Source organism: Sus scrofa, chromosome 4, assembly GCF_000003025.6.
Source record: "Sus scrofa isolate TJ Tabasco breed Duroc chromosome 4, Sscrofa11.1, whole genome shotgun sequence".
NCBI classification, from domain to species: Eukaryota; Metazoa; Chordata; class Mammalia; order Artiodactyla; family Suidae; genus Sus; species Sus scrofa.
The window spans coordinates 61,954,630-61,970,640 of NC_010446.5; the positions used below are offsets into that span (position 1 = coordinate 61,954,630).

Here is a 16,011-nt window from a genome sequence, read left to right on the forward strand (position 1 = left end):
CTCTACCTTGCTCTCCTGGATCAATTGTTTTGGGGAAAACAAGCAGCTCTAAAAAAAAAAAAAAAAAAAAAAAAAAAAAAAAAAAAAAAAAAAAAGATTCATGTGGTAAGAAATCAAGACTCCTCCTGAAAGGCCAGAACCACTGGTCCCTTTACACCATCCCATGGAAATGTAAGTGGTGGGGCAGCAGGAAATCAAGGCAGAGCCCTGGCAGGGAAGAAGATGAGATTCAGAGTCAGATCTATACATTCAAATCCTGGTGTTGCTGTTTGTGACCTGAGACTCTGGTGATTGAATTAAGCTTCCTGAGCCTCATTTTTTTCCCCTTGGCACCTTGCAAAGTGACTGGTAGCTCAATGAAACAGTACACATATCTTGAGTATTTCTGAGCAGGAAGGAAACTTACCGCCATTGGAAGAAACACATTCAGTTCCAGTGGGTTCAGTTAGAGGTTGATGGTCTGGAGTTCCCATCGTGGCTCAGGGGAAAGGAATCTGACTAGTATTCATGAGGATGTAGGTTTGACCCCTGGCCTTGCTCAGTGGGTTAAGGATCCAGTGCTACTGTGAGCTGTGGTGTAGTTCACAGACAAGGGCTGGATCTGGCATTGCTGTGGCTGTGGTGTAGGCCGACAGCTGCAGCTCTGATTCTACCCCTAGCCTAGGAATTTCCATATGCTACAGGTGCAGCCATTTAAAAAAAAAAAAGAGTAAAAAAAGAAGTCAATGGTCCTACTATATAGCACAGCAAACTGTATCCAGTCTCTTGGGATAGACTGTGATGGAAGACAATATAAGTATCATATAAGTTTTATATATATATATATATATATATAACTGGGTCGCTTTGCTGTACAGCAGAAATTGGCACATTATAAATTAACTATCCTTTAATAAAAAATTTTTTAAAAGAACCAAGGCCAGCACCAAGTTGTCAGTCGCGTAAGTGACCCATCTTGGAAGCAGTTCCTCCTTGGAAGTCCAGCCTTCAAGGGACTGGAGCACCAGAGAACCTATGCCAGACCCACTCAGCTAAGCCATTCCCAAACACCTGACCAACAGACACTGTGCAACATGATGTTTGTTGATATTTTAAACCTCTAAGTTTTAGGGGTAGTTTGTCATGCAACAATAGATAACTGATACAAACAGCATCAACTATGAATCAGTCTAGTCCAAAATACTCAAACCTCAATCTGATGAAGCCTCAAGCCCCACTACCAATTTATAGGAACTACAGTAGACAGAGAAGCACGTTAAACTACTCCTTGGGGATACGATCAGAAAATTGAGACAATGAAAACATGCATAGGACAAAAAAACTCAGTTTCTTCAACAGATAATTGCGGGAGGAAAAAAACGAAAGTGAAAGAAATAGAGAGGCCCAAGATTAGAAAAGTCTTAAAAGAGATTTCAAAAATAGGTGTAAATAAGGTGGGAACTTAGATCTTCATCCAAACAAAATGTGTTGAGGGGAGGACATTATGAAACAATTGGAGATTTGAACAAACTGGATATTTGATAACACTGGGGGTGGGGCAGCTTAGGTAGTATAATGACATTGCTATTTTTTTTAAGTCTTTATCTTACAGAATCACAAAATTAAATATTTAAGAAAGAAATGTCATGACTGGGATTTGCTTCCAAATAAAAGTAGAGGGGAAGCGGCTGGGGTCTAGATGAAAACAATATTGACCACAAATTGGTGAGTGTTGAATCTGGAGAATGGTCATGTTGTTCCGAAAAAATCAGATGTTAACAAATGCATCCAAACTAAGGCTGTCATTCAAACCTAAGGACCCTTTTCTTACTTTTGCTTCCAAAAGATGCAGTCTCTCAGTATCATGAAATCTGCACTGAAGGAAAGGATTGCAACGTATCGACGCAGGGCATATTATTTCATGTAACCCAGATGTCATGCAGGATCATTCTGCCTTTTGAGATGCAAATAAAACAGACTCAATATCCTCCCCATAGATAGTGCCCAGTCTGTCCAGTGTCCACTCTGCCCAGGGAGAGGGTAGTGAAATGCTGTGGAGGGGCATACATGTATTTCTCCTTACCTTGGTCTGAGTTGTCTGCAGACTTATTTCAGTGACGAATCGTCATGGTATTCTATGCATGTTGATCCTTTTCTACATCTTGGTCTCACTCCAGATCATGCCCTTGAGAAGCCATCTTTGTCAGTGTTTTACGCCTTTTTTTCCTTTTCCCTATACGTTGTCTTCTGACGAACATTTCTGAGACTAATAAAAAAATATGTTTTTCACTCCACTACACAGGTAACAAAATGGTTACATGGACACAGGACGTTTAAAGAAAGATACGATGTACCCAAAGCAAGTTATGAAAAAAATAGACTCTGAGAGAAATCTTTAAAATCATCACCTATCATTAGTGAATATTTGATAATGAGTATTTGATTATAGCACAACCTTTTAATAGAAAGACGTCTCATTAACTGCTAAGATAGCAGCAGGTATATATCCAGGTGACAGAGGACAGAAGAGCAGGCAGGCAGAGGCCCAAGATGAGTTCAGAGGTGGCACCAGCTTCTTTATCTGAGAATAGAGCCCATCCTTTACTAGGACCATAAGCTGGCTGGTACCAGCATAGGGCAGGCTCTAGGACTAGAAAGATGAACACTTTCCTACCGTAAGCTGTCTCCTATAAGCTTCTAGGAGCTTCGGACTTACATGATCTTTTACCCCAAGACTTAGTGATGACTGTGCTGCTTCCTAACTCACCTCCCTTATACACGTAATTTTTACCTCATGGTAAAAATTGGATTTACCCTGAGGGTAGGTGGTAGGAAATCTCAGGCAGCTCCATACAGACTGGATGTTTTGTTTGACTGGCAAACTAACACAGTAACTGGCACAGTACGGGCACTTAATCACTATATACTTATCTAAACAGCATGATCCGAGGCTTTTTGCTCCTGGCTGAAAATCCTGCATAAGGATCGACTTTCTTTCTACAAACGAGGTAGAAAAAATCTTTAGGAGTTCCCATCGTGGTGCAGTGGTTAACGAATCTGACTAGTGTCTTCAGTGGCTCCTTTTGTACCTCCATGTGCACTCCTTTGATAGATACCCTGTCACAGTAGAACTGCATGTGCTAAATAGAAGGTAATGCCTTTTATTAAAAAAAAGCTGTCTCCGGAGTTCTGTTGTGGCACAGCAGAAACAAATCCAACTAGGAACGGTGAGGTTGCAGGTTCGATCCCTGGCCTTGCTCAGTGGATTAAGGATCTGGTGTTGCTGTGGCCGTGGTGTAGGCCGGTGGCTACAGCTCCCATTAGACCCCTAGCCTGGGAACCTCCACATCCTGTGGGAGCGGCCCTAGAAAAGGTAGAAAGACCAAAAAAAAAAAAAAAAAAAAAAAGAGCTAAAAATCTTTAAATGCCAACACTTGATAGTTAGCATGGAGACAGCTTTTTTTTTTTTTTTTTTTTTTTTTTAGGGCCACACCCATGGAGGTTCCCAGGCTAGGGGTCGAATTGGAGCTACAGCTGCCAGCCTACACCACAGCCACGCAACATCAGATCTGAGCCACATCTGTGACCTACACCACAGATCACAGCAACGCCAGATCCTTAATCCACTGAGCAAGGCCAGGGATCGAACCTGCAACCTCACCGTTCCTAGTTGGATTTGTTTCTGCTGTGCCACAACAGAACTCCGGAGACAGCTTTTTTTTAATAAAAGGCATTACCTTCTATTTAGCACATGCAGTTCTACTGTGACAGGGTATCTATCAAAGGAGTGCACATGGAGGTACAAAAGGAGCCACTGAAGACACTACCTAGGTCACCATTGCCCCTGTAGCTAACCACACTCCACTGGACCTAGAGATCCTGGATGCTAGTCAGATTCATTTCCACCGAGCCACAATGGGAACTCCTGGACCTGGAGATCCTTATCATGGGCAACCACAGCAGAGAAGATAGGCATTCTAAACCAAAAACAGATGAACACTGCTTCCCAGAATTTATGAATTTTTAAAGAGCTTTTCATGTGGGAAAAGGTAGTACTACATCCTTAGAAAAGTCCAAATAGACAGGAAAAATAGCTCTTCCATTTGCTTCTGACATCCAATCCCCAGCTGAGAGGCAGTAACACTTATACATAAAAGTATCCATGCACATGGCAGCATAAAAATCCATCTTCATACTTTAACACAAATGGTAGAATATCACATTTTTTTTTCAAATATTTTATTATAAAGGAAGATAATTCTTTGAAAATTAAAAGTTGTTTGATAAAGTTCCAAACTATTATTTCTGGCTGTGCCTGTGGCATGTGGAAGCTCCCAGGCCAGGGATCAAACCCGAGTTGCTGAACTGACATCACCGGATCATGAGCCCACTGCACCACAAGAGCATGCCCAAGTTATTTTTAACAGTCACTAACAGAAATCAAAAGTAAAAGCAATGTAATTACACATTGAACATAAATAACATCTGAGTATATACACAAAAACAACAGATTCATTTGTCTTCTTTAAGCTGTTTCTTTTCACTGTCTTCTTCCATATCAAAAGTGAATGGTTTGTCATAGCCCATTAGATGGTCATAGTCTTTAGGGTTTGGAAAGAGCGCTGGATTAACTAACAGTGATTTTGTTTTAGCGTAAAATGTGGTAAACACATGTGTGCTGTTCGGAACCTTCACATCGTTCTGGTGAAACACTGTACTTTTTTCTGAAAGGACAACACTGTAAGTGATGGCTTTGTAAGTGTCTGTTGTGGCCTCATGGTACAACCGAATGACATAGCCTTTTGTCAGAAAGTGAAGCAGTGCTGGAGTGATCACTGTAAAGCTTCCTATGATGCCATAAAATAAGATCTGCAAAGGCAGATTTCCAAACAGCATATTATTTTGTGCAAAAATGTATGGAAGAAACACAAGGCTGATCACACTGGTAGAGTAAGAGAAACACTTCACACCTAAATGGGAAAAAAAAATGGGAGACGATTAACACTTTTAATGTTTACAAAAGATTCAATCTATCCAATTAATTCTTCCACCTTTCTTCCTACCATATCATCATTAAAACAATAAAACTGAACACACACATAGTGCTTATTATACTCCAGGCTCTATTTTAAGAACTTTACATGTTTTATTCATGAAATCTACAAAAAAGACCTATGAGATAGATGTGTAATTATCATCCCCATCACCCCCATTTAAAAGATGAGAAAATATAAGGCACCTGCTCAGTGTCACGTAGTTACCAAGTAGCTGTGTTGGGATTCAAATCTGGGCAATCTGACTCTAGAGTCCAGGCTGTTGGCCATTACAATGCACTGCTTGCCTCTCTGGGTAGGAAATCTACTTTAGGGTTAGCTGGCTTTATTTATTTATTTATTTATTTATTTTTGTCTTTTTGCCTTTTCTAGGGCCGCTTCCATGGCATGTGGAGGTTCCCAGGCTAGGGGTCTAATCGGAGCTGCAGCCATCGGCCTACGCCAGAGCCACAGCAATGCGGGATCCGGGTCGAGTCAGCAACCTACACCACAGCTCACAGCAACGCTGGATTCTTAACCCAACGAGCAAGGCCAGGGACGGAACCCACAACCTCATGGTTCCTAGTCAGATTCGTTAACCACTGCGCCACAACGGAACTCCAGGGTTAGCTGGCTTCTACTTCAGTTCCCAGTAAGATTTAATATTACTTAAAAATCCTTATGGATTCTATAAAAGTTAATTCAGCCAGAAGATAATCAAATAAAACTTTCCATTAACAAATACTTCCACGTGTCTAACATAAATCGCCCAAATATAGGACTAACTTTATCAGAATAAGTGTGAATTAAAAAATAAGAGCACTGCAGCCTGAGTTCAGTCACTGAGATCTCACATCAAGCTGCTACAAAATAACACCAGCGGTTAAGAAAAATATGGGAAAGGTAATTGACTTCTTTTCCAAGGAAAGACATTCAATCAAGTTAAAATCGGGAGATATTTTTACTTATCACATTAAATGATTAAAACTCAGTGACTTCTGAACTGCATACTTAAAAATGGTCAAAATGAGAGTTCCCATTGTGGCTCAGCAGAAATGAACCCAACGAACCCAATAGAATCCATGAGGATGTGGGTCAATTCCTTGTCCCTCTCCATGGGTTAGGGATTAGGCATTGCCACAAGCTGTGGTGTAGGTCCCAGACACGGCTCAAATCCTGAGTTGCTGTGGCTGTGGTATAGGCCAGCAGCTGCAGCTCTGATTCAATCCCTGGCCTAGGAACTTTCATATGCTGCAGGTGCCGCCCGCAAAAGAAAACAACAACAACAAAAAAGATAAATTTTGTTGTCTATTTTACCACAACAAATAAATGACTTAAAATGGAAACTTTCTTCATTTGAATGTATAATTTTAAAATGATCAAATACCATCTGTTTGGAAAACAGACAAGATCCTAGATGAGTTGATTACAAAGTTAATTTGGAAAAATAGATGAGAGGAAAAAAGTCAGGGGGAGAGGGAATTAAATACTAAAACAAGACTCTTAATTAAAATAGTGTGGTACTGATTCACAAATAAACAGATCAATGGAACAAAATGGAAAATCTAGAAACAAACCTAATTGCATATGAAAATGTAGTACAGACTAAAGATGTAATCTTTTTTTTTTTTTTTGCTTTTTAGGGCTGCACCCACAGCATATGGAGGTTCCCAGGCTAGGGGTCGAATCGTAGCTACAGCTGCTGGCTACACCGCAGCTCATGGCAACACTAGATCCTTAACCTACTGGGCGAGGCCAGGGATCAAACCCAAAACCTCATGGTTCCTAGTCGGATTCCTTCCCACTGCGCCACAAAGGGAACTCCTAAAGATGTAATCTAAAACAAGTAGTGCTGGGACAACTATCTTACACCAGGGAAATTTCAAATAATCCTAAATTTAAATGTATAAAATAAGATATAAGAAAATATCAGTGAAGTTCCTGTATAATCTAAAAATAGGGAAACTTTTCTACTTATGACTCCAAATACAGAGGCACTCAAGGGGAAAGTCAATAAATTTGATCACATTGTTAAAATGCACCATAAATACCATAAACAAAGAGACAAGGAAAATATTTGCATCTTCTGCCACAAAGGTTATTATATAAAAGGTTTCTAATATACGAGAAGAAAAAGACCAAAAACCCAATAAACAAGCATGCAAGAAATATAAGCAGACAGTTCAATGAAACAAAAATGCACCATGGTCCCTTTAACAGAAGACGCTAAACTCAATAAGAAACATGCAATTAAAACCACAGTGAGATACTATTTTTCCCCAAATTGGAAAGAACCAAAAATCTGACATCCTACACTGTTGGTGAGGCTGTAACAAAGCACTCTCATACACTGCTGTTGGTTGAAGGCTTAATTATCTTGCATCAGTAATTTAAAAATAATTCCTTCTTCCCACAGGTAGTTACTATGACATCGGTACACGTGGGAGTCAATGGGGACCAAGCTGCTTTCTATACAAAAGCCTCCTTAGCCCTTCCAACTACCTCTTTGTTCTCCATTACTCTTTGCACACTAGAGTAGGCTGAATAATGCCCCTCCCAAAAATTCATGTCAACCCAGAACTTCAGAACGTGACCTTATTTGGAAACAGGGTCTTTGCAGGCAGTGAAAGTTGAAATGAGATCGTGCTGGATTAGGGTGGGCCCTACATCCAAAGAGAGTGTCCTTAAAAGGACACCACGGAACAAGTAGAAACACAGAAAAGGCCGTGTGAAGCAAGAGGCAGGGAGTGGAGTTATGCAGTTACAAGCCAAGGAACACAAAGGACTTCTGGAGCCACCAGAAGCTGATGCCTAAAGCCTCAATTTCAGACTTCTAGCCTTCAGAACTGTGAGAAGAAATTTTTGTTGTTTTAAGCCACCAAATTTGTGGGAACATATTGCAAGAGCCCTAGGAAACTAATACAAATAATTCACTTTGCCTGGATTGAAGTAATTGCTATTTTCTAAACATATTCTGGGCTTCCTCAGCTTCAGGCCTTTGCTTGCACTACTTCCATGCCAGGGACACCCTTCTTTCACACCTCTTCATGTTCAAACTCCACTTCATCGTAAAATGAGAACGCTATGACATCATAAATTATTGTTGCTGAATTAACAAGAACTGTCACCTAGAAGTCCTTTCAAACGTCTTTTTTAATTACTATTTATTTTTATTTTTTATTTTTGTCTTTTTGCCATTTCTAGGGCCGCTTCTGCGGCATATGGAGGTTCCCAGGCCAGAGGTCTAATCGGAGCTGTTGCCACTGGCCTATGCCAGAGGCACAGCAACTCGGGATCCCAGCCATGTCTGTGACCTACACCACAGCTCACGGCAATGCCGGATCGTTAACCCACTGAGCAAGGCCAGGGATCGAACCCGCAACCTCATGGTTCCTAGTCAGACTCCTAACCACTGAGCCACGACAGGAACTCCCTAAACTTGTAGCTTTTAATACACTGTCTTTTCCTTCTCCATGATTAACTATCACTTGGAAAAGCCACTATGTAAAGGTGTTTGTTGAAAATTCTAAGATGACTTTAAAAATATAAGATTAATATACCTTTGAATTATAAAAGTATTACATAATCATTTTAACTGCCAAATCTAAAAACATATAGAGTAAATGTCTACTTACCCAAAGTACTAAGAGATATTAGTCCACGATTTTCTCTGCTTTTTTTTTTTTTTTTTTTTTTTTTTTTTTTGCTGCTTTTTAGGGCAGCATATCAAAGTTCCCAAGCTAGGGGTTGAATCAGAGCTACAACTGCCAGCCTATACCACAGCCACAGCAACACAGGAGCCAAGCCGAATCTGTGACCTACAGCTACACCAGATCCTCAACCCACTGAGTGAGGCCAGGGATCAAACTTGCACCCTCATGGATACTAGTCAGATTAGTTTCTACTGCGCCACGATAGGAACTCCTGCATATTTAAACGTTACATAAATATACACTTTTTGTTCTAGTGTCTTGTTAAACATCCCAAGAGGTGACCAAAGAATGGAATCTGGAGTGCCCAGCCATAGCATCACAAAGTCATTCCAAAACCTTTTGGAGAGCTCTATCATGACTCAGTGGAAACAATTAGACTAGTATCCATGAGGATGCAGGTTTGATTCCTGGCCTCACTCAGTGGGTTGAGGATCCAGCGCTGCGGTGAGCTGTGCCGTAGGTCACAGACTCGGCTTGGATCTGGCATTGCTGTGGCTGTGGTGTAGGCTGACAACTGCAGCTCCCGTCTAACCCTAGCTCGGGAATCTCCATGTGCCGCGGGTGTGGCCCTACAAAGCAAAAACAAATGAACAAAGAAAAAAAACTTTTAGAAATCTCCTAAATGTGCAAAAGTCTCAACCTCTAAATCTTTCAGCAACAAGCCACAAGAAAAAAATTATAACTTTTCTTGCAGTTACAAGGTGCTAAAAACTTACGTTAAGAGCCTTTTTTACAATTAAGGGGGAGGTGGGGAATATCCTCACTTGTGATTACCCACCAAACACTGTTCGGGCCAGATTCCCAGTATAAATCAGCCTTCCATCTTCTGGGTTTTCAAGCTGTGTGTGTAAACATCGAACACATCTTTCCCAACAAACAGGTATCTATTGAAACAGACCACAATAATGTAAGTACATAATAAATTGTATTTTAGACCAACTTTTAATTTTTTAAGCTTATTTTTGTTAAATATAATAAAGAGTAAAAGAGAACTTATCATATGAGGTGACTTAGGAATTTCTCCAACTAATTCAGACCTAAAGAAATCAAACTGAGTAATAACTGCTTTCCTTAATTCCATTCACAAGTAGACACTAGAATGTAAAGACCTAGGTTTGCATCTCAGCTAGAAGCTTTTTAGATAAAGTGTGAACTTAAACAAATATAAGGTTAACGGAACAGTTTCTTCTATTCCTCATCACTCTTGTTCTACTGTCACAAGATTTAAATGCATTAGCTTTTTCAAAAAAATAATTTTAATTACCTAAGTCAAACACTGCAAATTTAGATTGTTTAAAGTCCAGATCGGAGTTCCCGTCATGATGCAGTAGAATGAATCTGACTAGGAACTGTGAGGTTGTGGGTTCGATCCCTGGCCTCACTCAGTGGGTTGAGGATCTGGCGTTGCTGTGAGCTGTGGTGTAGGTCACAGATGCAGCTTCGATCTGATGTTGCTGTAGCTCTTGCCTAGGCCGGTGGCTTAGACTCCTAGCCCGGGAACTTCCATATGCTGCGGGTGTGGCCCTAAAAAAGCAAAAAAAAAAAAAAAAAAAGTCCAGTTCATTTTTAATACTTCTATTTATACTAGAGATATTTTTTAAATGACTTCTTCCCAAAGACCTTGTATCCATTCCTTGTTTCTTGAAAGTATTTTACTTGAAATCCTTTACTTGAAATATTTTACTTGAAAATCAAATTTCACGGGAACAAAGAGTTCCCTGAACCTCTGAAAATGACTTTCACAACATATACTCTTCAAATGTTAAAGCCATGCCTAATTCCTTTACGTTTAAATGTAATTAGATTCCAATTCCTATGTTGGCCTTTCCTCCATGTTTCAATCATGTTTGCTAATCCCCTAATGTTTTACAGGGCAGGATTAGGAGACGATTTACCCAGATTAAAATGAGGATATCGTCTCCATTCCTTTTTTTCCAGGTGGCAAAAAAATTCCTTAAAAAGGGAACCACCTAATTAAAAAAAAAACGAAAAACAAAAACAAAAAAAACAGAACAAACTCCAAGTCAGAATCTCCAAATTTTTTCAGTTCAGTCTGCCACGCTCACGGTTAGAAAGAAACAGTCCTACAAACCCATTGTATTTGCAACCACCTAGAAAGTGAATGTTAACAGCCCAAAAAATAACCACTCTCCAACAAACACTGCAGACTCGGGGTGTCGTGAACCCCGAGACCACCACCTGTGCCCGAGGCCCAAGCCTGCTACTGTCGGACAGGAGCCACGGCGCAGGCCCGGCAGAAGCTGTGGGAGAGCTGTGATCCCCAGGTCCGATGCTACTCCCACGCTACTCCCACCCCACCCCCACCCCCACTCCCACTCTGGTCCGCAAGCCCTCGGACCGCCGACCTGCGCTCGCACCCGACACGGCAGAAGCGACGCGGCTCCCCACAGCCCCGAGGAGCGGCTGCAGGAGGCCGCCCGCGAGACGGCCGCCCTGGGGCTTCGGAGCATGGTGGCCGCCCACGGCACCGTCCTCTTCCCGCCGAGGCGCAATCCGGCAGCCCACGGGCCGCCCAACGCCAGAAACAGCATCCCGTAAGTGATAAGATACTGCGGACCACACTGCTGCGGCAACCGGGTACCCCGGTGCGCGGTTCCTCACACGACCAAGGCCTGGACGAGCCGCGCAGCAGCCCGCGCATGCGCAGAATGTGCGGCCCGCCTGCAGCCACCCGGTCTCTCGCACTACCTCTCCGAGTGAACCCGCCCCCCGCACAGCAGGAATTAGCAAACGCCCAGCCTGCGCGCCGCTTCCCTAGTAAGAGTCTGGCGCTCTTTTTAACTGGAAGGACTGAGGGCTGAGCCACGCGCGAAAGACAAAGCCTGGAAGCCAGGGTTAAATCTTTCCTTTTCGTGGGCCTCATTTTCTAAAAAAAACTATTTCCTTTACGGAAAGTGATTCTAATCTATTGGCACAGAGGAATAATATATCATTCATTTGAACGAAAATCAATGGTAATTTAATCCAAGCAATGGTTTAGTAGAAAATAAGTGGAACTCGTTCATGTAATGTTGATACTTGTCAAATTTGTCATCGGAAATCATTTTCATCCATATATACATTCGTTCGTCATTTGTTATAAAGGCATTGGACCCCTCGCCTATTGTCAGGATTAAACTGGAAGCAGAGGATACAAAGACACTGGATAATATTGGGAATCCAATATTACACAGTGCTTACATAGTGAAGGAAACACCTAAAAATAAGCTAAAATATAATGCTGTAATATAATTAAAATATACCAATTCAAAATGCTGCAGAAGCCCAAAAGATAAAATGATTAAGTTGGCCTCAACGTCCAAAGGCTTCAGGTTCAGCTGAATCTTGAGAGATGAGCATCCAGCTTGTAAATACAGTTTACTATTACTGATTACTATTTAAGAACAGTTTTTGACTCAAAATATTATTTGCATAGGAGAGAAACAAATAGTCCAAAATAATATCAACTTTGCAAATCTAAATCCTGTTTTTTTCTTAGTATCCAGAAGGGTAAAATTACACCACTTCTTTATGGATAACTTCTCTTTCAAGTTATCACCCTCTTACTTTTTAAAAATTCGTTTTAGTGTTACTCATGTTACAAACAACATCAATTATCCTTTACTGTATGGATATGAATTGAAATTGGTCTGTTCATATAAACGGGTTTTTTTTTTAATTAGTTTTAAAAAGATAAACAGGAGTTCCCGTTGTGGCTCAGCAGTAGCAAAACCTACTAGTAATCATGAGGATGCAGGTTTGATCTCTGGCCTTGCTCAGTGGGTTAAGGATCCAGCGTTGCCATGAGCTGTGGTGTAGGTCACAGACAAGGCTCAGACCCTGCTCAGATCCTGTGAAATAAATAAATAAATGTCAAAAAAATAAATAAATAAACTGAATTATGTTAAAATTGAGTTTATTTAAGCAAAAATTTATTTGAATCAGGCAACACCAAACTGGAAGTGATGAGGAGTACTCCATGGACAGATGCAAGGTTTTTGCAGAGAAGATGAACATGAATCGCAAGGAAATTATTTGACTAGTTATAGCTTATACTGTTGCATTATTTGAGAAAATCTAGTTGGCTCTTTGTGACTGGTTGTCCCTATCTTTGAGGCATTTGTAAGAATTGACTTTGAGAGTTCTGTTATAGCTCAGCGGTTAACGAACCCGACTAGTATCCATGAGGATGCGGGTTTGACCCCTGGCCTTGCTCAGTGGGTTAAGGATCTGGCGTTGCCATAAGCTGTGGTGTAGGTCAAGGATGCGGCTCAGATCCCACATTGCTGTGGCTGTGGCACAGGCTGGCAGCTACAGCTCCAATTCAACCCCTAGCCTGGGCACCTCCATGTGCCACAGGTGCAGCCCTAAAAAAAAAAAAAGAAGAAAGAAAAAAAAATACAAAAAGAATTGACTTTGGCTTAGGTTTCATTTGCTCACTAAACTATGAAGGCATCAGAGCCATCTCAGTCTAATGGCCTCGTATGAATACGCAAAAATATGCTATGAAAGCAATTTTTTTTTTGGGGGGTCTTTTCTAGGGCCGCTCCCGTGGCATATGGAGGTTCCCAGGCAGGGGTCTAATCGGGAGCCACGGCTCACGGCAACGCCGGATCCTTAACCCACTGAGCAAGGCCAGGGATCGAACCTAAAACCTCATGGTTCCTAGTTGGATTTGCTAACCACTGCGCCATGACAGGAACTCTGAAAGCCTGAATTTTTATCTTCTATTAAGCTTAGTTTCTTCCTACACAAACTGTAAGCAAATGAAAATAATAACATTTGGTCTACCTGTCAAGGTTACTAAATAGCTAAAATGAGATCATATTCTGAGAACTGTGCTATTGAATTACATGGAATTGTTACTCATGCTTATTAAATAATTTCCTAATTCTAGTAATTTAGAGACCTTTATTGAATAGAAACTATTGCATGGTATTTTGTAATGATACTAAGGTTGTTAGAAGCCTTCCTTGATTCCCCATTCACATCATCTGACAGGTTCCCTTGAAAAATAGAGGGTGGGCCCTAAAAAGAAAAAGAAAAAGAAAATAAAAATGGAGGGTGGGAGCTCCTGCTGTGGCCCACTGGGTTTAAAATCCAACTGCAACGGCTTGCATAGTTGCTTTGGAGGTGCAGGTTTGATCCCCTGCTCGCTGCAGTGGTTTTTAAGATCTGGCATTCCCACAGCTGCGGCATAGTTCACAGCTGTGTCTCAGATTCAATCCCTGGCCCAGGGACTTCCATATGCCTTGGGTGTGGCCATAAAAAAATACAATAAATAAAATAAAATAAAAATAAAAATGGAGGTTGATGACAGTTTCCTCGTAGCTCAGCAGGTTAAGGATCCTGTGTTGTCACTGCTGTGTCTCAGGTTTGAAACCTGGCCCAGAAACTTCTGCCAAAAAAAAGAAAAAATGGAGACTGGTGGAAAAATTGAGAATGGGTATCACTTCCAGAAACAGACCCACAGACATAGAAAAGAAACTTATGGTTACCAAAGGGGAAGGAGGAAAGGAGGGATAAATTAGGAGTTTAGGATTAACACATATACCCTACTATATAAAAAACAGGTAAACAACAGCGACCTACTCTATTGCACATGGAACTATATTCGAAATCCTGTAATAATCTACAATGGAAAAGAATGTGAAAAAGAATATATATACACACATAGCTGAATCACTCTGGTATACAACCCGAAACTAACACAACATTGTAAATCAACTATAATTAACAAGAGTTCCCACTGTGGCTAGCAGGTTAAGGATCCAGGCTTGTCTCTGCACTAGCCTGGCCCAGTGGGTTAAAGATGTGGTTGAAGCTGCAGTTTGGATTCCTTGGCCCAGGAATTTCCATAGCCTCAGGTATGGCCAAAATTTTTGGTCATAGCAAAAAAATCATCTAGACTACATTCTAACCCTAAATCTGGGATTAGCTAGCCTCAGTATCCTCACCTGGAAAATTCTATCATTAAGCAATTACTATAGAGATCTTTTAAGAAGGCAATAATGCAGAGAAGAAAAGGGGAAGTTATAAGGAGAGAAAACAACACTTCTGAATAAAGGAGTAAAGGTATAATTGAAAAAGAGCCCAAAGGAGTTCCCCTCGTGGTGCAGTGGAAATGAATCCGACTAGGAACCATGAGGTTGTGGCTTCACTCAGTGGGTTAAGGATTTGGTGTTGCCGTGAGCTGTGGTGTAGGTCACAGACGTGGCCCAGATCTGGTGTTGCTATGGCTGTGGCATAGGCTGGCAGGTGCAGCTCTGATTGGAACCCTAGCCTGAGAACCTCCACAGGCAGTGAGTGCAGCCTTAAAAAAAGACAAAAGACAAAAAAAAAAAGAAAAAAGAAAATGAGCCCACAGCCTCCTCTTCTCCCCACCAAACTCTATTCTGAGCTACTATCATAATCTAAAAAACTGTTTAATAATTTTTACAAAAGCTTTGAATACTTTTTATCTGCCCAATCAACTAAAAATGTCTTTCAGGCCCAAAGCGTTAATTGGGTCAATAAACTTTGGATTGCCTATATCTGTTTTCCTTTTGCGGACACTGTTACACAACAGTCCTAGTTGAGCAACTTGTAATGGTGAGAGTCTTGGCCCTACATTCCTTTCGTGCCACTGTCTGGTAAACAGAGGGTGAACTTTATTTAGCTGTTTCACCCTTCCTGGAAGGGTGCCTGAATTTCACCACGGGAAAGCAAGTAGAGACGGCTCTGACTTAAAGTGGTTCAACCTACGATTTTTCGACTTGATGATGGTATGAAAACTACACATACTTAGTAGGAACCACACATAGTTTTGAATTTTCATCTTTTCTTGGGTTACCCATATGCAGTATGATACTCTCTCCCTCCATGTTGAAGGTCCTAATCGGCCACCCAGTCAAGAGGGTAAAAAATACCTTTACAACCCTTCTGTTTTTCCTTTTCAGTACAATAATCAATAAATTACATGAGATAATCAACACTGTTATAAAAAAGCTTTGCATTAGATGATTTTTGCCTAACTGTAAATTAATGTAAGCATTCTAACCACGTTTTAAGGTAGGCTAGGCTGAACTATGTTGGGTATGTTAGGCCTGTTAAATGCATTTTCCACTTACAATATTTTCAACTTCCCATGGGTTTATCAAGACATAATCCCATCTGAAGTGGAGGTAAAATCTGTAAAGAGAATAGGCGAATGGGTGTTGAGGGGAGAGCGCACCGCCCAGAGAGCTCGAGGAAGGAGAAGCAGAGGGGGCGTGGAGTGACAAAGCTGGTGTCAGAGTAACTTCAGA

General features: G+C 41.1%; 1 protein-coding gene across 2 annotated transcripts; it reads right to left on the minus strand.

Moving 5' to 3' along the window:
- TMEM70 (transmembrane protein 70) lies at positions 3,976–11,412 on the minus strand. Of its 2 annotated transcripts, none has more exons than XM_005663024.3 (3): positions 11,104–11,412; positions 9,504–9,609; positions 3,976–4,949 (listed from the first exon to the last, which is right to left on the minus strand). In XM_005663024.3, the coding sequence occupies exons 1-3, from the start codon at positions 11,275–11,277 to the stop codon at positions 4,492–4,494; spliced, it is 738 nt and encodes a 245-aa protein (XP_005663081.2). In that variant the 5' UTR covers positions 11,278–11,412; the 3' UTR covers positions 3,976–4,491. The 2 variants fall into 2 exon arrangements, with proteins under 2 accessions (XP_005663081.2, XP_001927531.2); XM_001927496.4 differs by having other exon boundaries at positions 4,202–4,949; positions 11,092–11,411.